General features: G+C 35.0%; 1 protein-coding gene across 3 annotated transcripts in view; it reads right to left on the bottom strand.

Moving 5' to 3' along the window:
* Positions 1-1,284: 1,284 nt before the first annotated feature.
* LOC149795191 (succinate--CoA ligase [ADP/GDP-forming] subunit alpha, mitochondrial-like) overlaps positions 1,285-25,195 on the bottom strand; it is a 48,116-nt gene continuing 24,205 nt past the window's right edge. For all 3 annotated transcript variants that reach the window (XM_089964925.1, XM_089964926.1, XM_089964924.1), the window contains 6 exons: positions 19,738-19,950; positions 17,079-17,136; positions 14,684-14,845; positions 9,338-9,411; positions 6,795-6,983; positions 1,285-1,514 (listed from right to left, as the gene is read on the bottom strand). In XM_089964925.1, coding sequence (XP_089821051.1) covers positions 1,491-1,514; positions 6,795-6,983; positions 9,338-9,411; positions 14,684-14,845; positions 17,079-17,136; positions 19,738-19,950 — 720 coding nt within the window. In that variant the 3' untranslated portion in view covers positions 1,285-1,490. The remainder of the gene's footprint in view (positions 1,515-6,794; positions 6,984-9,337; positions 9,412-14,683; positions 14,846-17,078; positions 17,137-19,737; positions 19,951-25,195) is intronic.

The following is a 25,195-nucleotide window of genomic DNA, read 5'->3' as shown; positions in this document are numbered from 1 at the left end:
TTCCTTGCATTATTTTTGGATATGTTTTATAACAGGGCCAGGTACCCATAATTCACATCTGAATATCTGATCCACCTGCACTGTGGAACTTTCTGCTCCATACCTTATCCCACATAACCTTAGATTTCACTCACTATCACCTACCATATATTACATTAATTCCCCCATTTTTGGAATTATTTTTCATTTGAAACTAATAATTCACTGAATAAAAGCCAAAATTTGTATTTCTTCAAGATTTTCATTGTAGGAATTTAATCCTGTTTGTTATTCATTTCAACCTTGAAAATACATTAAACAAGTGACTAACACTGACTCTGACTTGCAACTCGGTGGACTACTACCAACCTTGTATGTTTTAACTGGTAAAAATGGTATTTTTGAAATTGAAATAAACTACCATCATAAAGTTTGTAGTGTCTTTAGCAGCTTTGGCCATTGATAGTGCCGATGTATATTCTGGAACAGTCATGCACCAAAGTAATAATGTAGGCAGATTTTTTCATGACAAAAAAAAGAACACCCAGAATTCAACATCTGGGGGAGAAAGGAAAAAAAAAACGTGGGAAATTAGCAATCCCATACTGATAGTGCAAAACTGATGTAAATTTGTTAAAAAGAATATGTTCATAGTCAACATAATGGATGAATGAAAATGCACAACAAAGGGCCATGCTAAAAGCTGACATGGACTTAGGGCCTGATGAGCCAAAAATGGATGGAATTCTCAAAGGAATCACTCCCAATGTACAGGAACCTCCTTGCTAGTTATGTGGAAATTAACATCTAGTTCATGTGCACGTGTGTGCATGTGCATGTACACACACAAACAAACACAAAGATAAAAAAGGATAATTTTTTATGATTTTGAAAAATAATCACTAGCACATAGGACTAAAAACCTTTTGAGCACATTCAAGTTTATACATCGTACCATATTTAGGTCACAAATTCTTATATTACACCAAATGTTATCAATTATCAACACTTTTTGCTGCACTTACACTCTACTATACATCACTGTACTATAGTCAGAGAACCTGAAATAAATCAAGAAATAATGCTGGACATAATGCACCAAGAGGTTCCATCCGTCCTTTTGAGGCTCTGTGGTGATCTTGTTAATTTTTAATTCAAGTATTTTCAAGTTAAGGAGCCAAAAATATTTGAAATGTAGAGTAAACTGTTGTTTAAATAAACAAATTATTCATAACCATGGATTTTTACAAAAAGACCTAACAACAGACTGTATTAAGTAGGAAAAAAAGCACTGCAAAGCAAATATATTTTTTTGCTATTTTAATTTGAAAACTTTATCACATAATTTTCTCACCAAAACATGAATCAACAGAATCTGACCATACATGTAAGTACAGTGGGAATACAAAATTATGAAGCACTGTACAGTAGTTTCTCTTTGTGGAATTTGCTTCTGAGACAAAACTGGCTCTTTGTTAAGCTTGCAGGAATTCTTTGTCTAATTAGCAAATTTATCTCATCCGACTGTTCATTGCCTGCAAAATAAATTAAAAAACCACATTATTTAATGTGCATTTTAATACATCTGAATGATGGAAAAGTAAAGCGAAAATTATTTTAAAAAGTGGATTTATATGTCATTTTACAATGCCTATAAGGCGATACATGTTAGATGCACACTTTGAAAATTTAAAGAAAGTATTCAAGAACAATGGATGAATACTAAAGGAGAAACATAGAAAAAAGAAACTGCACTCCTATGATGACAAGATGAATCAGAATTAAAGTGTAAAATGAAATTTTCCTTTAAAAAATATAAAGTGTAAACTAACATTTTGAAAATATATGCAAGCCTCCAAAAAAGAAAACAAAAAGAAAGAAAACCTCCCCAATAATTAGAAAAGAAATGAGGAATTTTGCTCACATAGTTATACCTCCACCTCTCTCCCATGGTGGGGAAAAGTCTGTATTAAAAATAAAAAAATGGCACCAACTTTGTGAAAACTGTGTGAGATTAATGACTGGTCAACATGAATATATCTTGGTAATGAGATAAAAAATATACAAAGCTTCACAACAATCCACTAAAAGCTGTTAGATGTATCAAGCTGTAAGACACAAAAGGTAAAAACTCTTCAAAAAATCAGGGGCACGCGATTGGTCAATTTGTGCACGATTAGATAATGACCATAATATGTACCAAGTTTCACAGTGATCCATAAAAGACTGCAAGAAAAATTGAGTTCACAAGATTCTGTCCTACAGTGTCTTCAACTACAGGACAAAAAGGTCAATAACCATGATAAAAACTTCAAGAGCACAAGGACTTTTCAATATGCCCATCTCCCAATGTTGGCCATCATATGTACAAACGTTCTGTGGCAATTCATTGAAAACAGAGACTAATGGGTACAGAGACTAATGGATACGTAAGTTCCACGGAAATCCACTGAAAATTGAAAATCACAGGTACAAAAAGTTCCATGGCAGTCCATCAAAAACACAGAGACTCGTATACAAAGGTTCCAATGCAATCCACTAAAAACTGACTATCATAGGTCAAATAGTTCCATGGCAATCCATTGAGAACTGAGACACATGTACAAAAGATCACTTTCAGACTTGCATATATAAAACTTCCAAGGCTACTGATAGTAAACTGTGAGACTTGCAATGTAAAAATGTTCCATGGCAATCCACTGAAAACTAAGACTGGTTGTGTGTTCAGAAGAATCTATTATACATTAAAATCTAGCTCCAAGTGAGAATGAACAACAACTCGATACAAGTTTTGAGAGGACCATAATTTTTTTATGTGTGCATCTTGATATAATAACCAAAATATGTGCAAAGTTCTGTAGCCATCTATTACATCAAGCTCCAAGTATAAAAAAGGGCTATAACTCTAACAAAAGCCACTACAGCATAGTGATTAATAAATATGCACATCATTAGATAACAATCATTACATAACATCATGACACTTCCTAAGCTTCATGGCAATCCATTCACAAGAGTCCCCAGAAGGGACTGATGCTCTAATAGCTGAAAAGAATGTACTGGTGGACTTCATGATAAGACCATTTCTTCCCTTCAACTGCTGTTTATTGAAGCCATCTCTGATTTTCTAAAGCAATAACCAGATTTTCAAACTAGCTGCTGCAGTGGATATCAGATTGGCACCATTTTCAGTTAGGAAAAAGAAGACAGTATACGAAGCCTACTGGTGGAAAAGCCATGTTGATTTGACAACCTATTCTGGAGTAACAGTAAAAAGATTTTTTGAGATGGCTGCCATGATGGCCATCAGATTAACACCATTTTCGTTTCAGACCAAGTAAACATCACAAGGTCTTTTATTGAAAACCCCAAGCTGATATAACCATCCATTCAGGAGGACATGAGATAACACGATTTTCAAAATGTCTACTGTGGTGGCCATACTCTGTATCAGATCTGCACCATTTTTATTTAGGACCATCTAGTCATAAAAACAAGTCTTCTGGTGAAAACCCTATGAACTGGATAGAGGGTGCCCGCTATTGCTGATATACCAGTTTAATGTGTTTTGTTTCTGTGGTATGTAACATGGTACTTTTTCCGTGTACTGGTACATCAGTAGTTTCCATAACGAATAAACAGAAATTCCTGAGGAATATTGTTATGACTTAAATGATATGAGCATCATGTTTTCATTATTCATGACAAAATAATTCAACAAATTAACTTTCTGTTATTATAAAATGATTGTGTATCTCACAAATTAATGGTGAATATTACAAATAAAATTGTATTAATACCCATTTAATCTTACTTGCCTGTTCTGGCGTGCGATACAGATATTCAATCTGTGATTCCATATCACACGTTTATATTTTCCGTATCACACACCCAGCCTGGAACTACTTTTACAACTTGAAGTATGAAATGATAGTCCATTTATAAAATATCCAGAATGATTTATTGCTATATATTTTAAATTATTAAAAAATGCCTACATATGTTTGTAATTTTAAGAAAAACAGTCATTTTTGGCAAAAATTGTTGCTCTGCACCTGTGGATAATGGGTGAGTGCCATAAGTAGCAATGGGCAGTTAATGTGCATTTCATATTATGCAGTTTATGTGCATTTCAGTTTATGCAGTTTATGTGCATTTTAGTTTATGTGCATTTCAGTTTATCTAGGCTAAGAAATTAAAGTTAGTTGAGGTGGACAACTATATCTTATATACTGGAGAGAATATCTGACAGTGAGTTCTTAGATGAAGCTGGTGTGCAAAGTGACATCAAACATGAGAGAGAGAAATGACATCAAACATGAGAGAAAGAGAGACAGAGAGATAGGACCATCCAATCAAGAAGTCATCAGATGAAGTCTTTCAGTGAAAACCCCATGATGATAGGACCATCCAATCAAAAAGTCATCAGGTGGGCAGATAACTTTTAGCTTTGAAACTAAAACGTTTTAATCTGGGAGCAGGTAAGTATTAAGTATTATCAAAGAAACATATTTACTAGATAAAACTGGCTGCTTCTTCAAATATGTTACCTAAATCTTAATACTTTATAAGAATAGGTAAGAGGGACAGGAGATATATCCCCTTATCCTAGAGAGATCTGCATTGTAATAAGGTATATGAGACAGCTTTTAGATAACCTTGACTGGAAAATAAATTCCATATGTATGGGAGTGGCTTTGAAAGGGAAAAAGTTGTTGTTGTTGTTGTTGTAGGGTTTAACGTCATTTTTCAGCACACGATAGGCTATACAAGGCGGCCAGTATTAATGGTGGAGGAAGAACCCGGGAAATCCCCGGAAAGAACCACTGACCCTCAAGAAGCTACTTGCAAGCTTTCTCACATACCCACATTGGCCGATTCCGAGACCCGAACCTATGCAGACAGAGGTGAGCTGGCAGTGATCCGTAATGGAGAGCGCTTTAGACCACTCCGAGCCTCGAAATGGAAAAAGTTGCGAAGCCATGTCCTTATGATGCTGTCAGATAACCCAGGAAGGTAACATTTCACTCCACAGCTGCAGGTCCCACCAGATTAAGTTGTGCCTTTTAGGATGAAATATCTCAGAGACAAAATCTGGTAAATGTACTCACATCTCATGGCATATATAATAATAGAGAACAGTTTCGATCATATGCAATGTTTGTGGCAACTGTCATAACTTTGTGAATTGAGATGCATAGCAAATTCATTTGTTGGGGTTATTTCCAATAAACAGAACAAATAGCCCACTCTATCCATGATGAAAGTGTCTGTCTTAATATATTATCCTTTCCCTCTTTGGGGTGTGATCTTTCTTGACACAATGGCTTGGTCTTCCTCAAGTACCAGAGCTTGCACTAGGTACTGTAGATGATCTTGAAATGAAGTGTCTACAGTAGATAGGAATTATTACCAAATTCTGATAACCCATGAACGTTAGCCTATTCTGGGCAATGAAAGCAGGGGGTGTCATGAGTGATACCGACTCATCTTTTCAGAATTGCATGTAAATGAGTCCACCAACAGGACATGTACTCTAATTCTGCCTGCCATTCATCAATGCAGTGAGCAGGCAGTAATTATATGAGAGGTGAACCACTGAAGCTCTTGTGAGCAGTTCAAATGGTGTCTTGTTTAGCCAGGTTAGCACTCATGATAAGGATCCAGTGTCATTTGAATGTGTAATCCAAATTAAACAGAAGATTGGATAGGTCTTTGATTTGTCTGATATCCTCTTTTTCATGATAATACAGAGTAACAGTAGGTTTTAAATGTGACTAGTGTTAAAACTGTCGTGCAAAGAGCCATTGGAAGTTAGCTATTGAGGCACTGATGCCTACGTGGTATAAGCATTGTGCACACCAATGAGAATATATTTCATTGCCTTCATACACCTTTAAGGTGGAAGGGTCATCTCACTCAAGGGATCCTCCACCATTTGAAAACTCACTCATATGCATCCAGACTTAGAAGAAATTATACAGCAATATTATATGAATTTTCTCAAGCACCAGACCCACACTTATTAATATAGTTATAGAACTGTGAGGGGACACCATTGTGACCTGCACAAGTATGTACCAAAGGTGCCAAAGAGTGTGAAGATGGCAAAGTGATAACTTTGAAAACTTAGAAGCTTTACTGTCAATGACAGAAGAACAGAAAAGTTGGAATTAATAGATAGAGTATATTTCCTTTCGAAGACAAAACTCCACCAACTTTTATTAAGGTAGAAAAGTTCCAAACTGCTTGTATGGAGTTTGTAAGGCCTCTGCAGAGAATGTGCTACTTGGCATGAGCGGAAGTAGTAACTGATGATTTAATAGGATTTGGCGCCAATCATGGTATCAAAAGGAGGTCACTCTAACTGCCAACTATGTCAGCAGATAATTCTTAGCTTTTTAAGTAAAAAGTTTTCATCTGAGACTTGTAAGGTAGAAGTAGTTCTCCTAAAGTATTGCGATCAGATAATGTGTTTGAAGAAGAAAATATGCTATGCTCCTTTATCACCTATGGCTGCCTGTGCAGAAATTTCCTTGTTTCTCATATGCATATGATTGCTTAGCCAATCACTAAAAGTACCAGTAAAATCTTCTTGCAACTGTGACCCAAAATGAACTTTCATTCTATCTGGGCAAATAAAAGTTTCTCTTTCAAACACGACATAAAAAAGGCATTTTCATTTATGTACTGGAGATTGTGACATGGTTTTGTTGATGACACAGGTGATAAAGAAGCATACTGGATTGTCTCCAATGCTTGCAATGATGTGTGCATGATCTGATCTGGAAATCTGAAAAGCACACTGTATTTACCTTGGCCATGAGAACTCCCATCTGAGCTGGTGACAGTGTAACTTGTACATTAGCTGCTTTCAATGCCTCTATCTTCTCTTCTGCACCACCTTTGCCTCCTGCAATTATAGCACCTGCATGACCCATTCTCCTGCCAGGTGGTGCCGTAAGCCCAGCAATAAAAGACACTACTGGCTTAGCATTATTTCCCTGAAAATATGAAAGAAATACAAAGACTCAACATATTTTGTGACAGAATTTAACATAAAGAAAGGGTCTTGAACATAAGAATAGAATAAAATGTCTGAACTGATTTGCAAATATTAGCTTTATCTGAAGCATACCTTTCTGGTTTTTCAAAAAATGTATTAATGTGTGCTGAAAAAAAAAGAATGGATTAAAATCAATGAAATGTGGGATATTTGATTAATTCTTAATTTTCAAGAAACCATTTGTTTGAGTAGAATATCTTTCTTCAATAACAGTTATATGATCATAATACCGTATGAATACAACCACTACCTCACAAATCCAACCCTCCCAAGATAAAAATGTAGCTATGAAAGCTCAAGTTATCTGCCTAAAATGGTGATAGAGTTACCTCCCCTGAGATATAAAGCTTGGTGCCAAATGCCCATCTATATTTCAGTCACTACTGGCGCAGAATGCATGCTGTGTTAACATGATATGACTGCAGAGAGATTGGGAGGGTGTATTTCTACTATGATTTTGCAAATCCAGCAGACGGAATAATGCTGTGTTACTAAGATGTTGCCAAATGACCTAGAAGGTAGCTATAGTTCTCATCATGTTTAACTGAGTCTTTTAGGATGATTTAGTCTGCCCAGAACATGCTGGGCTTGAACATGAATTTGTCGTTCATGACACCCCCAACTTGTGTACTTCCTAAATGTGGCCAATGAGGACAATCTAAGCATGGTTTTGTGATGCTCTTTCAGGATGGGGAAGTGGAGAGCAATGCATCTCTTTCTGTGAGCTGTAAATTGACTGCTGCTGTTAACAGACATGATTTTGGTCTTCCATTATGAAAGCTGAAAAAATTTTAAGGCGGGGGGTTGTGGGGTCTTGAGGTGAAGTCAGTGAAGCATCACTTTAAAAACTAGTGAACTGGTTATTACTGAACTATTTACTCCACTTGGAATATATTACACTGTGTATAGAAGAAAAAGTAGCTTATACTGGTGAAGTCAGTTAAGTGCTGCTTTGATTCAGATAATGATTCAGCCACCCATGGGAATATATCATGGCCTTTGTAGACAGGTCCCCAGGTTCAGCTCTCAAATTTGGACAATGACAAATGCATGAACTATGCACCAAATGGCATAAGCATTATCTGTATTTCATTATTATTGTTTTGCATCAGTGTGCGTGTATTGTTATGAGCAGTAGTAGTATACTATCAAGATACATGTATTTAGTGTAACTTTATAGCAAAAAGAAAATAACAAAATCATAAATTAATAAGTTCCACACAATATTACTAAGATTGCTGTATCCTCACTCTAATTCTTCCTGTGTGTGTATATATATATATATATATATATATATATACAAATTTCTGATGAAGGCAGGGTGAAAACATCGCTTGGTTAGGAAACACATGGCTCCTGATAATGGAAGGAAAGTGACTGCTGATTACATGACATTTATATAGGAAATTTACGGGGGGGGGGGTAGATTAGAATGGCCATTGTGACCAGGTGATCACTGAACATAGGTGACTGTTAGGACAGGTTTGACTAAACAGACATAGGGAGAGTTCCTTAATGCGAGAAGTAATCTCTGAGACCATTACAATCAAAAGTACAAAGTACTTTACTTTTGTACAATAAATAATATCTCAGTTATTTATTTAATATAACCAGAAATTTTAAAACAACTGACATTGCAATATTAACAGTGAAATCTTTTAATGATTGATGTATAGAAGCTATGTTAAAGAGCTGGCTATGGGATGCCTCTTGACATTTTGGAGAGTAAAGTTTGGTTATCACAACCGGTCCTAGTAAATTTAACCAAGGTTGATGCTAATGATAGCTCCAAATTAAAGGTTACGGACTTTGCTATGCCTCCATGCATCTTGCAACATCAAAATAGACAGATGAATTTTTGCATGGTTTACAAATACTGACCTAGAAACATGTTCATGAAACACAAATACCCACCAATATGACCTATTTTGTTGGATGGTGTTGTAATAACAAAGATTCCGCATACAGACACAATGGCGACATAATGTACCATTTTTAGATTTTTATATATATATATCAAATAAACCTTAACCAAGCCACAAAATATGTACATACGGAGCCAGACAGATGCATGTACATATGCATGGATACTATATGCTCCGTTCCCATTTGATGCTGACATGAAAAAGCTAATGTTTTTCCAACATCATAGCTCAACAATTCAGTAATTTTTGTGGATTACTACATCTTCAATTTTAATGCATGTACCAATATCAATTTTAACTGCAAATTGTCTACTTATTAATCAAACAGTAAAGTAAAATAAAAACATCAGAAAAATATCCGACTCACAATATTGTTGTTTTTAAGATAATCAGCAGCTTTTTCCTCTGCTCCTCCTCCAATTTCACCAATTAATACAATACCTATAAATAAATGAAATTCATAATAAGGATGATGACTAAAGATGCCTGGGTATTTGCACAACGATAATAACCCAGGTAATAAAATTGACAACTGGGTACCCTTAAAAAAATTTCCCAGTTCAGATCAAGACAGATAATAATGACTCAGTTCAAAGCTTGTGTCACATGTGCATTTATTCACTGTCACAGGGGCTCATATTGTTGCTTACAACTTACTTGTCATACATGTACTACATAATAATACATGGAAGGACACTTCTCTCCTTTCTTGTACATCCTATTTAAGAATCAATGCTGGTATTTCAAGCTAGATTTCGCAGAGCATAATAAATTTGGTACCAATGCTTAGCTCAGGCATTCCACTTTTATACCTCTCCAATGTCTGGTTTACTGTCATACCTTTAAGTAATGCCAAACAATTTCCCCACACTACCACTCGACATTGCCATGATCATACCCACTTAATATGCAAGTGCAACTAAGTGAATGGAATACTGCCTTCTCACTGGCAAAAGGAAAATGATGTACTAAATCTATTTACAACTTATTTTTGTATAATTATACAGTACATATATGACTAATTGTCAAATTGGAAACAACCCTAATAGTAGTGTATTCATCTTCAGACCTCTATTTTCAATTTATAGTACCGGTATGTAATGAAACAGTTCCAAGAAAACAGATTTCTTGAGTGTGAAACCATGTAACTCATTCTATTTTGATACTACAATTATAGCAGACCAGTCTAAATTGAAAATAAATGGCACCAGATATCATAATAAATGGGTTTTACTGATCTGCCTCATGGATGTTATATGACTAAATGATGTTAGAGAAGAGAAACTTTGTTAAAAAGGTGTTGCATCCGGAAAAGGAAAAATGAATAGCACTTTAAAATTTTTGAATAAAAATTCAACAGTGAAATTATAAAACAGTCATCATTTGTGGATGTTATGAATATTCATGAAAATTACTGAAGACATGTAGTCTAGTTAAAGTGAGTGTTATACATTCATAATTTATCAATTTCTTTTGTGTCTATACTTTCATACTAACTACCAATCAACATGGATTTAGCCAATTTGTGACAAAAATTTTAACTGCAGATCCAGGTAAGTGGCAAAAATAAATGAACATGTTTCATTAAGTTTTCTGTAATTATGGCATGTAATATATAGATTCTCTTTTCATGCTCAGATTATGCTTTTTTGTCACTTATATTAGTAATAATTATGCTTATACCTCTCTTGGGGGTTTGCATGTGTGAACCTACAATAAAGACGTTCAGGTTCACATTTAATACAATTTCCCCTTGATTGGGTACCAGGGTAACAGGTCGTTAGAATTGATGGGTACCTGGTAGAAGTTTCCTAAAATTCTGACATCTTTAGTGATGACAGATGCCGCTGGTTCAACTCATACTGAAAGTACCTTATGTAAAAAAAATCTCAGTTTTAAAAGTACTCATGATAGTATGCTATGGTGTAACTTGGGTACAGTCGTTGATATATGTTTGCTTTATCAGTGTATTCTTTTCCTTTTATACCCCCAGCCAATAATCTGCTGAAAATAGAATATCATTAATTAATGCACCCTACTGAGACTGTGGGGATACCAATGCCTGCGGACATGCAAGATGTTTTACGTCATGATCAATTCTATTGAAAGCCAATTAACACAGGACTATTATATTTTCCAAAATAAGACAAGGATACCTAATTGTATACCATGCTTCTCTGATACAACCAACAACTGTCTGTCAAAATCTTCCACTGCAATAAAATCCGCTCTGACAAAACCAACAATTGTCATTCAAAATCTTCCATTGCAACAAAATCTACTCTGACGCAAAAAACAACTGTCAAAATCTTCCATTGCAATAAAATCCACTCTGACACAACTAACAACTGTCATTCAAAATCTTCCATTGCAACAAAATCTACTCTGACACAACCAACAATTGTCTGTCAAAATCTTCCATTGCAATACAATCCACTCTTACACAACCAACAATTGTCTGTCAAAATCTTCCATTGCAATAAAATTCACTCTTACACAACCAACAACTGTCAAAATCTTCCACTGCAACAAAATCCACTCTCACACAATCAACAAATGTGTCAAAATCTTCCACTGCAATAAAATTTACTCTGACACAACCAACAACTGTCTGTCAAAATCTTCCATTGCAATAAAATCCACTGTAAAAGCAATTGTAAGAAATTCTAATTTTCAGAATAGGGGAAGCGGATATGGCAATCAATTCAAAATAAAGCAATGAGGATACTGTATATTTTAAAGTAGTGACAACATAATCAGAATTATTAAACATGAAATTAGCCCATTTAATTTGAGGGGTAAAACAGAAGGCGATGCACTTATTTTTTTTACATGTCCCCAGGCCATGTGTGTGTGTGTAATTTTGATTTTTAATGGAGCTTTAAAATATTTTTCAGTCACATCTCTACAATGTCTGCACTGTCACAGTTTATAGTGACATCTAGCACTGGGGCATCATGCCGCAGACATGTAGTACAATGTCCCACCCAGTCACATTATCCTGACACCAGGCCGACCAGTCCTAACAATAACCTCTAAATGCTGAGCGCCAAGCGAGGCAGCTGTTAGTGTCATTTTTGTTAAGTCTTTGGTATGACTTGGCCGGGGATTGAACCCACAACCTCCTGCATCCGAGGTGGATGCTCTAACCACTAGGCCACTGGAGCAGTCTCCCCAGGCCGAAAAATTAAAACTTTAAGAAAATTGAACAGACTGTAACCGAGGCTATCTGTGGCATAACACTCTCAAATTCATACTATTATTGCTACAATTTGTTTCCATGATAGCACAAAAAATACTAAATGCACAAATTTCTAAGTACCAAAAGACACACTTCATGCACAAACAGATATCCTATAGAGAATAATTATCACTTTCTTTGCAAGTGAAGATTTGTATAAAAACAAAATACATAAAGTATTTTCTGACACTGGAATGGAAATTGTTTGCATGCATGTATTACTGAACGAAATATGTTAATACAAGAGAAAATGCAAAACTGCTTAAAAATATGAAGATATACAAATTTATAATCTCATGCACTGAGATACAAATACATCTATATTGCCCTGAATAAATCTGAAACATTGTTTTACTAATCTGACTACACCAGACTCTCTCCCTCATAAAATATTTAACTTTATATACCTTTACAGAGTGCCAGATATGTAATATTACAATGGTAAGGAAAATGTAAACTGTGTGTGCATGATTTACCTTTTTAACATAGTTTTAACAATGTCTGCAGTGTGGCAGTTTATAGAGGTGTCTAGCATTGGGGCATCATGCTGCAGACATGTAGCATGATGTTCCACCCAGTCACATTATTCTGTCTACAGGTCACCAATCCTAACATTAACCTCTTAACGCTGAGCGCCAAGCGAGGTAGCTGCTATTACTATTTTCTAAGGCTTTGGTATGACTTGGCTTGGGTTCGAACCTGTGACCTCCTGCATTTGAGGCAGATGTAACCATTTTTAAACCAAAAGAGCGGTTAATATGTAAGTTGTAAAACTCGTTTCTGATCCATCGGCCTTGTATATTATAAATGTAAATTAAACTAAAAATACCTCAACACAACTTGCTTGACATGACTACAAAATTTGGCTAATCTATCTTAAGAGTTTGAGAGGTATGTTCCAAAAATGAAAATGATTACCAAGAGACAGACAGACAAGCAGACAGACACATTTCTCTCCATTTGACAAATCATATAAGGGAGCAGTGGGCTGATGGTAACAAAACAACAAAGTCATCTGCTCCTTTCTTTCCACCTCATAAGGTCTGCTAACAGAAGGGTTTGTCAAAGCTTTCAGATAATGGATGTTTATATGCACCAATTATATACAGGGAAGTGAAAGTAGTCAAGTTTTGTTCCTGAAATTAATGTGTGAATGGTGGATGGTTGATGAACAGACAAACAAATAAAAATGCTAAAATAATGAAAATGAATAGTTACAAATATGTTAGGGCACAAAAATAACAATAAATTAATCTACATCACTATTTGTTTTAGAGTTTGGACCTGGAGACAAAAGTGTGGATAAAGAGTGGATGGGTTGACAGATAAATAGAGAAACAAATTGAAAACTAAGAACTGTGAACAGAGAACGACACATTCTGACCACTAATATATGTACTTACTTTCAATGAGACATCTTGAGTAAGTTCGAAGATATAGTCCAAGAAATGTTATTTTTTGATGGAAATGAATAAAAAAATGTTAAAAAATATTGTAACTGAAGAACTGTGAATAGTGAAAGGCATGTAACACCACAAGTCAAAAAGTGTACAAAATTTCATATGGGTATCTGAAATGGTTTTAAAGATTTTGCCCCAGAAACTGAATATGGATAACTGATGAATGAACAAAGAATATGATGACAACAGAGTGAATATACAAATACTTAAAGTTAAGGACTGTGAATAGTAAAGGACACATCTATATACTGAAGCATATTCTAAGGACTACACCATCATAATAATCCATATAATGAGCATATAAAGTTTCATGATAATACCAGCGACACTGTCCCATTACTATTTTCAACCTTCAGTGACCACATTCACTTTTTATGTATAGGTCATCTTTTCGGACACCTTTACTTTTATAGTCAGTGAGCACACATTCAAAACTGTACTAAACTACTATATAAAAAGTAGATTATGTAACTGTCAAAGATATTCATTTCACATAACAGGCATGAGAAAGACAAACTAAGAAAATCCCTTTAGTATCAACTAATTCCGCAGTTAATGTGTCTCTCATGCAATAATCCTTTAATTTTGAATTATGTCAAGCAAAATCAGGAGTTTCAGTGTCTTCATACTCATCAGTAGTTGAAATCCTCAAAATCAGGAATTACTCTACAGATTCTACAGCCTGTCAAAATGCCAACAGACCCTTTGGTCAAGTAGCTGTTCGAAGAACAGAGGCTGGTGTTATATTTAGACATGTCTCGCATCTAGAGATATCCTGTTTTTAGACCACTGGTTAAACAGGCAAAGTGATGTACATATAATTATATCCACAATGAAAACAAAAACAAAATAAAAATTCATTCTGAAAATGTAAACTCGTGTCTTGCTTATGCTTTGCCAATAAGCTAAAAATGCAAGGTTAACATTTCACCTACCCTCTGTTTTTGGATCCTGTAGGAAGACTTCAAGACTGCCAATGAGCTAAAAATGCAATGTTTAACATTTCACCTACCTTCTGTTTCTGGATCCTGTAGGAAGACTTCAAGACAATCAACAAAGTTTGTACCATTGAAAGGATCTCCACCTATTCCTATACAGAGGCTCTGTCCAAGTCCAGTCTGACTGGTTTGATGAACAGCTTCATATGTCAGTGTTCCAGATCGGGAAACTATACCTTTAAAACAGATTATAAGGAACCTTCTTGATATAAAGGTAAAAATAATAGATTAAATTACCTGAAATACCGAACAATAAACATGACAATTAATCTTGGGGCCCTCAAAAACTAGAATAATAAAAGTTATACATATTCATCATTTTTTCCCCACCATTCATAAATTAGATCATGTAATAAAAAGACATCTTTCAAAATCGTATAACTTATGCCGAGGTCTCGCTAGGATTTTAAAACTAGGAGTCCCACCAGCAAAAGTTGCAGTCCCCTCCCGGAAGCAGATTGGGCACACATGAAGTGGCTAAATTTCCACATGTGAAGAAGCAGTGGTTGCCACACTGAATGTAATTTTCTGAATTCTTTACACCAGTGACATATAGCTCTTGTTTGTCCATTAGAGTGAAACTAAATTATGTCAGGCCAAGGAAAGGTCTTATTCCATACACCAAGCCAACAACATCACACACTTTCGTACATCTGACTACTGTTTCATGCAAATTACCAGTTCTAGCAACTTTAACATTCTTCTGAATCTCATTACAATCTCTGACAATTTGCCATTTAACCCAAAATACTTATCTAGATTTGCAACAGCATTTTGTAGACATTTCAATGCATCTTGATTTTGAGGTCACATGCACTACTTATTTGTCTACTTGGAAATGAACACAATAATGAAGCTAAAGTTGTTCATTTGATTCTGTACAGGAAGTGTAAATTACCTGTCATTTACTTTTCAACCAGCAATGAAGTGTAAATCCCAAAAATAACACTAACAAATAATACATACTCAGAAAGATAATCTTGTTGGCTTTATTGCATATATATTTTATAGCAATCTTTAATAAAGACAGTTCATAACATATGGAAAAAGTGCAGTGACCATGTAAAACTGTCATTTCCAAGGGTATATTCCCCACACTGGGACTGCTAATATGAGACGTGATCATTTTCACATCATAAATATCAACTGCAATTTTTGCACTCTGCAGAGATGTTAACATGTACCTAATACACTTGGTAACTCAGGTCCAACTGCAAGTAGCACAGACCCTGCTCTTCCATTGCATAACGCACCAGCAGATCAGGGCCTGTCTTGTTTGTTCCAGTGATAACAAACAGCATAGAACATTATGTGATGATGGAGCTGAGTCTGCTTGATCCAAATGGTATCCAAGGCAATATGTTATACTGCATTTGACAGACTGACGGTACAGCATGTACTGGACTGAATAAAGGGACTGAATCCTATACAGAAGATACAGTCCTGGCTGAATGCATTATAGCTATTATAGACTCCAATATCGGTAATTTTGGCAGTGCAATGAAAAAAGATTACTGATGAAATGAAGCATAAATGCAAAATGCAGAATGAAGAACGATAAATATAGATGGAATTAAAAATGAACGTATGTCACAAATGGATTTGAAAACCTGAAATTTTCATGTCACTAAATTTCCAAAGTGGACAACCATTTATCGTGACAATGAAGGATACAATTCTTTACACTGACAGTAAATTTTTCTTCCTTTACTAGCCACAATACATCTACAATTAAAAAGCAAAGTAAAGGGAATTAAGTTATTTTAACAATACCTAAGATATAAAAGATCTGTTTTAAATAATCAGGATAATGAAAGAGAAAACCTAGGAAATTCTTTTTCTTTAAAAATCAAACCCATTGCAAAGTGTGAAACAAAAGAGTGCAACCTACCTCTTCTGCTTTATGACCAGTAAAAAAAAAACTAAACCAAAGCAATACTCCATGTAGTAAAGACAGCAAATATTTGCTTAAGGACACATGGACAACTGTACAGATAATGACCATCCCATAAGTTTAACTGGTCTATAAAAATTGAGCTAAAAATAGAAAACCCACTTTTTGCTATAAATGCATTTCCATTTCATTCCAAATGTGTGATAAAAGAAGGAAATGATGGGTGGCAGTGATAATCATATACTCCAAATGTAGTTCTGAGATTTGAAGATTACAAAAACTTGCAGATCATTTACATATCTGTGAGTTTATGTATGTCACAATTTATGTATCTCAGGGAGTTGCTGTACCCATTTCAGTGTCTGTACCATCTTGGCTGAAAGTGAAATGGTTTGAAATCTTTTGTAAAAGAAGACTTGCATAGAATTATGCAAAACACATAAGTATATATACATAGCACTAAATTGTTCCCAGGTCTATAGGCACACTAAAACAAGAAAAACTTTGGTACTTACCTATTGTACCCTTTTTGTGAATATGACCTGGCATTATTCCTATTTTACATTCTCCTGGCTGAAAAAAAAAGAGAGATAGAAACCATCACAATATAACTGCCTTTTCTTCTGAATTACCAACAAAAATCTGACTTTCCAGGTCTCAGCTTTTACTGTCATGAAGTGAAGTCACCCTTAAGAAATACCACTCTCTCTCTCAATCAGAATTGGCAAGAGTTCATGTTATAAGCTTACATCCACCCCCCACCCCACCTCAATAACCCTTTGGCTCCATTGGGATCTGATACCTTTACTGTCCACTGCTCATCCTTGTTGAACATCATACCAACTAAGAGCACTATCTCTTAGGGCTGTTCCAGTGAAACATGCCTGGGACCCAGGGAAGGCACTTTTAATGTGGGGTACTCACCCATGCGCGCAATTTAGAATTTTCTTATCATTTTCATATGAACTCTCTGAAATCAAAGTAGCCTGGCATAGGTACCATGTATGTTTCAATGGAATAGCCCTTACTGTAAACAGAGTTTAGGTTACTGGAAAACTAAGTGATAAACAGTTGGATGAATGAACACCAAAACAATGGACTGATGGAAATGGCTGACTACAGTATATGCATCAAAATGTAAATATATTAAAAGATTCATTGATAAAAAGACTGTCATAATGGATTCAAAATAGTTTCCACAATAAGGTATCAAAAAGGCTCATACACAGGATCAACTGATTTATAAAAGAAAAGTAGTTTTATCACTATGTACCATGGTTCCTAAAGCCCTGGCATGCTTTTTAAAAGGAATTTACAAGTACTTTAAACAATTTTCAAGATGAATGTTCTCTTATGGAAACTCATTTTTTATTCACATTATCTCATTTGTCACTGCATAAAAATGTATAAAAGTATAAGAGAAAAACCTTAATATGCCACTGCTGAAAAGGAATGACACTGCATCTCGTAACTTCTGGTTTTATATCTTATGATCAGCCCACTTTCATCATATTTTACTTAATTAGTTTTTAATAATTTATTGGAAAAATGTTACAGAAAATAATTTCTGAATTAGAAAGTACATTTAATTTAGTCTGAACATTTTGTATACACTTATAGTAAAAACTGTATAGGTCATGTATGTGCATTTACTTATCTTAAATTAAATATAAATTGTTGTTTTAAAATTTTGCTTAACCAAAGTCTATTGAATCCTGATTACTGAATACTCTGGACCATAACTGTCATCAACAAACTTCCAGAAGAAAATTATCAATCACTAGGAACTTTTGCAATGGTGGCCGGGCACTAAAATGGGTCATGAAAAGAGCACATTGAATCCAGTTGTCATAATATAAGGCAGTATGAATTTGTTTATCGACATGCATAGCTTTCTCTGTGATATCACACTGCACTACTTTCTTTCCAGGTTGTACTGGATCATATCCTAAGGCTGATATCATCCAAAAATGTCCACATACTTTAACATTGATTTTGCCATATGTTCTTTACGGGATGTGTAAGTAATGACCTTCCAAAGGAATATGAATGTATGAGGATCAAGTGTGTGTGTGTGTGATCTGGATATTTAGCGTAGCTTTAACAATTTTTTAGTCATATAGCTATGATGTCAACACTGTGGCAGTTTATAATGATGTCTAGCACTGATGCATCATGCCGCAGACATGTAGCATGATGTCCCATCTAGTCACATTATCCTGACACCAGGCCGACCAGTCCTAACATAACCTCTTAATGCTCAGCGCCTAGTGAGGCAGCTGTTAGTACCAATTTTGTAAGTCTCCGGTATGACTCAGCCGGTGTTCGAACCCACAACCTCCCGCTTCCAAGGTGGACACTCTAACCACAAAGCCAAAGAAGCAGTCCCTGTATGAGGATCAAATAAAGTGAATAACTGCTATGTAAAGGTATGTAGAATCAAACTCTAAAAATGTCACCCATTACTGAAATAATTGGTGTTGAACGTATACATGACCTCTATGACTTTCACTACAAATAAATTCGAACAACTTAATTTCTGCTGTCCTTTGTTATGATCCACTCACTTTCATCTCATTTTACTTAGCTATTATTTACTGAAATATTTCTGGAGAAAAATATTTCTGAATCAGAAAGGATATTTTATACACTTAGATAAATTCAAAGAGTTTTATTATAAATTCAAAGCATTTTTCACTAAAATCAAGGGCTTTTCAAGAACAAAAACCAACTTCCTTGAACTTCAAGGAGTTTTCAAGGAAACCCAAAAAGTAAACTTTTCAAAGCTGTATGAACAATGTGCACAATATATTAACAAAATATTTACTGGGCTGAAAGATGCTTGTTTTTTAGCAAAGATTACTTGTCATCATTTCTGAAATATGATTACCTGAATTCTTCCATTGTGCAGATACTAATTCCATTTGTTCAATTGGTGCCATAGTGAACTTTATTATAGAATAAAAGAGGTCTTATTACTCTCACTGTTGTGTTGGTTTTTTTCTTCATTACTGTTTTTTCTCTAAATACTTCTTAAAATGAAATTTAAAAAACCATTTTTTTTTAAAGTACAGTCTAAAACTGCTTCAAACATGTTGAAAGTAAGCTGTCTGGAACTGCAAGAACAAGGAATGATACGTGAAAAATATTATGGATGAATCTGACCAAACATACCTTAATAATTCCTGGGCAGTTAGGTCCAATAAGCCTGGATTTGCTCTGCCGAACTAGTTTGTGTTTAACACGAACCATATCCTGCTGAGGGATCCCTTCTGTGATGCACACAATAAGGGGAATTTCAGCATCAATGGCTTCTATCAAGGCAGCTGCAGCAAACTGAGGAGGCACATAAACCACGGTGGCATCAGCCCCCGTTTTCTCTCGAGCCTATAAAATAAAAGTAATCAAGAGGTATGCATAAAAAAGCATAAATAAGAATTATAACTACTTTCATGGTACTCAATAGCAAATCCCCATGCTTTATATCACATATCTTCCAGCCTCTGAACCCCCTCTAGACTGACCAAAGGCTTGTAAACTCCCCCTGACCCCCTTTTGGATGGAGACTGAGGGTTTGTAAAACAGGGTTCCCAAAATCTTTCAAAAATGTAATTCCATGACTTGTCCAAAACCTTTTTACCAATTTCAAGAGTACCTACTACATAATTTTATGACCTCTAATACTTAACTAACACATAAATAACAAGAAAACATTTTACAGATGGCTTTGGCCATATTTCATTCTAATGTTGTAAAGCGCTTAGAACTTCTAAAGATTAGGTGCTATACAAAGTCCTCATTATTATTATTATTATTATTGGATAGGTCATTCTTCTTTTTTGGAGTGCAGTGAATACAAAATTTTTGAATGGCAGTAAGATCCATCGATGTAGTCTGACTATGAAGTAATCAAGTTTATGGGGAACCTACTCTCACAAAGCAATTGTCGACATTAGGTAGGTTGGTAAAACTTTTGTTTTGGAAAACAAAAATGTGACCCGATAATGCAAAATAACAAAATTCCATGACTTTCAAAAAACTCTGAATGACTTACGAAAATTTCAAAACTTTTCAATGCCCTTGAAATGCTTTTCTATAATTTATAAACTTTTCCATGTCGCCTAAAAATGTAAACTTCTCTTTTTTCTGTTAGGAAAGCAAAAACGACTTCGCCCTGTGATTTTTTAAGAGGGTACATTGACTGACCATACTTTTTTAGATACTCCCTCGCCTTAGCTTGGTTAGTCCTAGTGTGTAGCAAAATGGATTCATCAAGACATCGGTAGCTAGGCCTAGTTTTGATATCAATTACATTGACAAACTCTTGCCCATTCACCAGCATGTGTTTTGATAGCTGATTGACCGTTAACTCTTTCCCTAGAAAGGTAGTAACTATCATGCCCTATTTCAGCATGTTTCCTTTGATGATAAAAACATACCAACTTGTGTTTCAAAGCTTTAACAATAGTGAGTAAATAGCAATTTGTGTTTTAAGATCAGAATTGGTGATTTGGATATATATTAACAGCCTCTTGTACACTATTTCCTCATAAAATTAGTTTGAAACTGTAAGTGAGCTAGTAACCTAACGGGAAATAATGGCAGACATCGCTAAGTCTTGGATGTAACAGTTTATTAGATTCAATCTAAGATTGTCAGTTTTTGTAAATCATTGGCCAAGTATATCCAGAAAAATATACAATTCATTGAAAGCAAAGCCAAGGTATTATTTTATTAAAGATTTAACTTTAAAATACAAATTATATAGGTCAGAAACAGATGGGACAATGCTATGTTGTGGAAGATGCATTGTAAGGTCTAAGTTGTTTTCTGACTTGCCACGTATTTGTGAAAATATGAAAAAAAGCAGCAAAGCAGATACTATTTAACCATTGCTTAAAATTAATATAAGTACATAGACAAATAAATAAACCATAAATCTGCAATCCTGTCAATGGACTGTTGCAATGAAGCTGTTTTAAAGTGAGTGATTACATTACAAAAAAGTCTCCTTCTAAGCATAGATGCACTCACATCTGTGCTGATTCTGTAGGAAAGAAGGGTTTAGTTCTCATACCGTCAATAAATGAGATATGCCTGTAATTTTATGCATTTTAATGTGTTATGTATGAATAGTTACGGTAATGTATTATCTGCAATGAAGAAATGAGGATGAACAGTATGATCTGAAGACACGTGTGCATTTGCCCTCATGTACATGGTACAGGGGTTGTTTCAAACATGTTTAAAATCTTTGAAAGTGCCATTATTGTGAACTTTTAGAAAGTATAAATAAATAAAAGACTGATTAAGGGCCTTTGATTAAGCATTTTTACTAACTTGACATCACAATAATATAAACTGCTTACTCAGTTAAAATATGATACAATGTAGTTTCTTTTATTCTCTTTTTGAGTCATATGGCCAAAATAACTCAGAAAATTGTCTCCTTGAAGAAAAAGTATTTCTTAAATACAAAGTTAAATGCAAATATTAATACTGGGAAACAGGGCTTATTTCAAATAAGAGAACATATAAGTGTGTTGTGTGTGCATATATATATTGTGTTTCATGCTTCGTGTCCACTTCTCCCTCTTGAGCTTTCACTTCTTCCTGTTCCATCCAAAAGGAGAAGTCACTTCTCCCTAAAATTCAAGTCTAGCTTGACCCCTGGAAGGGACTGCAACTTTTGTTGGTGGGACTCCTATTTTTACCAAAATGGGAGTCCTGGACTCTTCGCTTCAAAATCCTAGCGAGACCTCTGATTATAGACTGAACATGATAATAAAAGTAGTATGAATCACATTTTACATTTACATGATACATGCAAAGTAAATTTAGGACTTGATGTTAAAACATTATGACTTCTCAAACAATACATTGCTTTCAGTAGGTGTACTAGCTGAGAGGGTTAGGTATCTGAATTTGACCTAAAAAACCTTGCTTGCATATTTTTTACAATAAATTCATGATCAATTTGAATCATGGGCAAATGGAAATAATATTTAAAAAAACTGTGTTTGATGAAACACGTGGTTTTCCCCTGAGGCAAAAGTGTAGTTAAAGAGGGGCATAACCTGGTACATTGTCCAGAAAATTAATATATCTCTTCTATGACCTGATGTACATTCAAAACCAAAATAGGAAGTGGGCTGGGTAAACTAGGTTACATTATATCCTATGCTGCAATAAACACATTTAACACAACAATGCATAGCTGCAATGCAACCCCAGGGTACAATAAAACCAATTTTCAGGAACAAATACTGATTTATAATGCATATGTAACTATTTACAATATCTACAACCATCAGCAAAGTAGGACAGTAACTTAATTATTTTATGTCAAAGATGTATTTGTTTGCACTCTTGCACCTTCCTTAACAGGTACCCTGTTCCATCTGGGTGCCCATTCAGAAGGTGCAAGAGTGGAACAAACTCGCACTCAGACACATGGTGTTTACTTTTTACATTTGTTTATTGTTTATTCCAATGTACCATCTTTCACTGATGATCTGAATTCTGTGCAATTTTTTTTGTGGAACTGTTTTTGTTCTAGCACATGAGTAATCCTTTGCAATTTGATCCTTTGCAATTTTACTATCTGGAAAAAGTGTGTGAAATAAATCACCAACAACACTAGCAACTTAAAGAGGAAGGTTCCTTTCTAAAAGAAACTTAGCAAAACGAATTTCTGATTAAATTACATCAATGTTTTCTCTGATATTTATAACTGTTCAGGGCTCGAAAATAGCGCTAGTCCTCTAGCCTGAGGCTAGTAGATGTCCTGTCAGACTAGTAACTTTCATAATGTTAATAGACCGATGGGCTAGTAAGTTTCGGTTGTCAACAGTCAGCGTTTGTTTATGCATTCCCTAATAAAGACTTGACTTCAGCAGATGTTCTGTAGAATCAAAGCAGTGACCATTGTAAATACAGTCGTAAAATATTAGCATGAGAAGATGAAGTCAATTTCTGCCTTGGAAAGGTGTGTTTCTAAAAGAAACCATCTGATTTTGTGCATTTCGCTTAACAGTGCCAATTATAGTCCCATCATTAACAATGGAAATTTGGTAGTTGATCCTAATTATTCTTATAACAAACTAAATGAAAAATGAAGTGGTATCACACTTTATTCACTCGACCACAGTAACAAACTACAAAGCGGCATACCACACAAAAGAACACGGCAAAAACTATTCAAAGAAATTAGTTCTCATGTTTCTTTGTTTAAGGTTGTTTTTTTTTTTTTGTGGCTCACTAGCCAAATGTTCCAAACGTCACAAATGGGAAACTGCATACTGACACATCCTTTCCATACAACTACTTTTTCTATGATGATAAGAATAGTTTTTGTATTTTTTCTCTTACACAAACGAACAAATAATTGAATACACGTGGAGATATCCAAGCAAAATGCCGTACATTTGTTGCGAATTAAAATCTCTTAGCATTGGCATCTAAGATTTAAAATTTTTCTGCCTTATTATTAACTTCAGCAATACATTTAGGTTCGATTAATTAGGAACAATTACCAAACTTACGCTATTAAAGATGAGACCGTAATTGGAGCGTTGAAATAATTCTTTTGATGGGAACACACCTTTTCCAAGTGAAACTAACATTATCTTCTCATGCTATTATTTTATAACAGTGTTTACAATAGCCACTGTTCTGATCCTGCAGACCATTTTGCTGCAGTCAAGTCTTTATTAAGGAGAGGTCATTTAATTGTAGGGGAGGAGGCAAAGGCACATGTAGTTGATGTTGGAGAGACTTACAGGAATGATAAACAGGTTGTTACATTTACTCACTATATGGCTGAATAAGAAAGGCAGAAATTTGTCAAAGTGTGAAAGAAGCAAGGTTTCTTGCAGTAGTGTGCGACAGTTGTACTGATAGTTCAATTCAGAAGGAGGATATTGTATATTTAAGAATTTGCAAAGGAGGAAAGATTAAATCATCATTCCTAGCAATTGATAATGTAGAGATGACAGAAGTGATCCTGAAGGTGATCACCACTGCACTGCAATGTTTTAGGGAGATGGGTAAGGAGACCAGAATAAGCCCCACATGGACTCCGAGTCCAGGTGGAGGACGAGAAAGGACACCTGGATCCCTTTCTGGAATTGGATCTAGATTATCTTGAGAAACAAAAAAATGTGAATTGACTGATTGATGATTTGAAGCAGGATTTATACTTCTGCATTTCATATGATAATGCTATTTATGAAATAAAATTGTTGTTAATCTCAATACAAGTGTGTGATGTTTTGTGGCCAGACTAGTAAAGATTTGGCAGGACTAATCAATTTCTCAGTATACTAGTCCTTCTGGCTACAAAGAAATTTGTGTTAAATTCGAGCCCTGCTGTTGTAAGTTCAGGCTGTGTTGTTGTTGATGAAGCAGAAGCAGATGTTTATTTTTCATGCCTTTTTATGTCATGGGCACCTCCATGCCAACAGCAAAATCACAATTACACAATTTGCAAAATGCAAAGTTTTCCCAATTACTATAAGTTTTCTTAGGTCTAAACAAGACAGCATAATTGTCTTTCCAGTACTGTTTTCTTTCTTTGCTGGAGAAAACTCCGAATCTTCTGCCTTCCTGTTTGACATGACTATAAGCTGAA

Source organism: Sinohyriopsis cumingii, chromosome 7 (assembly GCF_028554795.1).
Source record: "Sinohyriopsis cumingii isolate HCF-2022 chromosome 7, ASM2855479v2, whole genome shotgun sequence".
In the NCBI taxonomy this organism is placed as follows: Eukaryota; Metazoa; Mollusca; class Bivalvia; order Unionida; family Unionidae; genus Sinohyriopsis; species Sinohyriopsis cumingii.
This window is presented reverse-complemented; position numbering and strand designations above follow the sequence as displayed.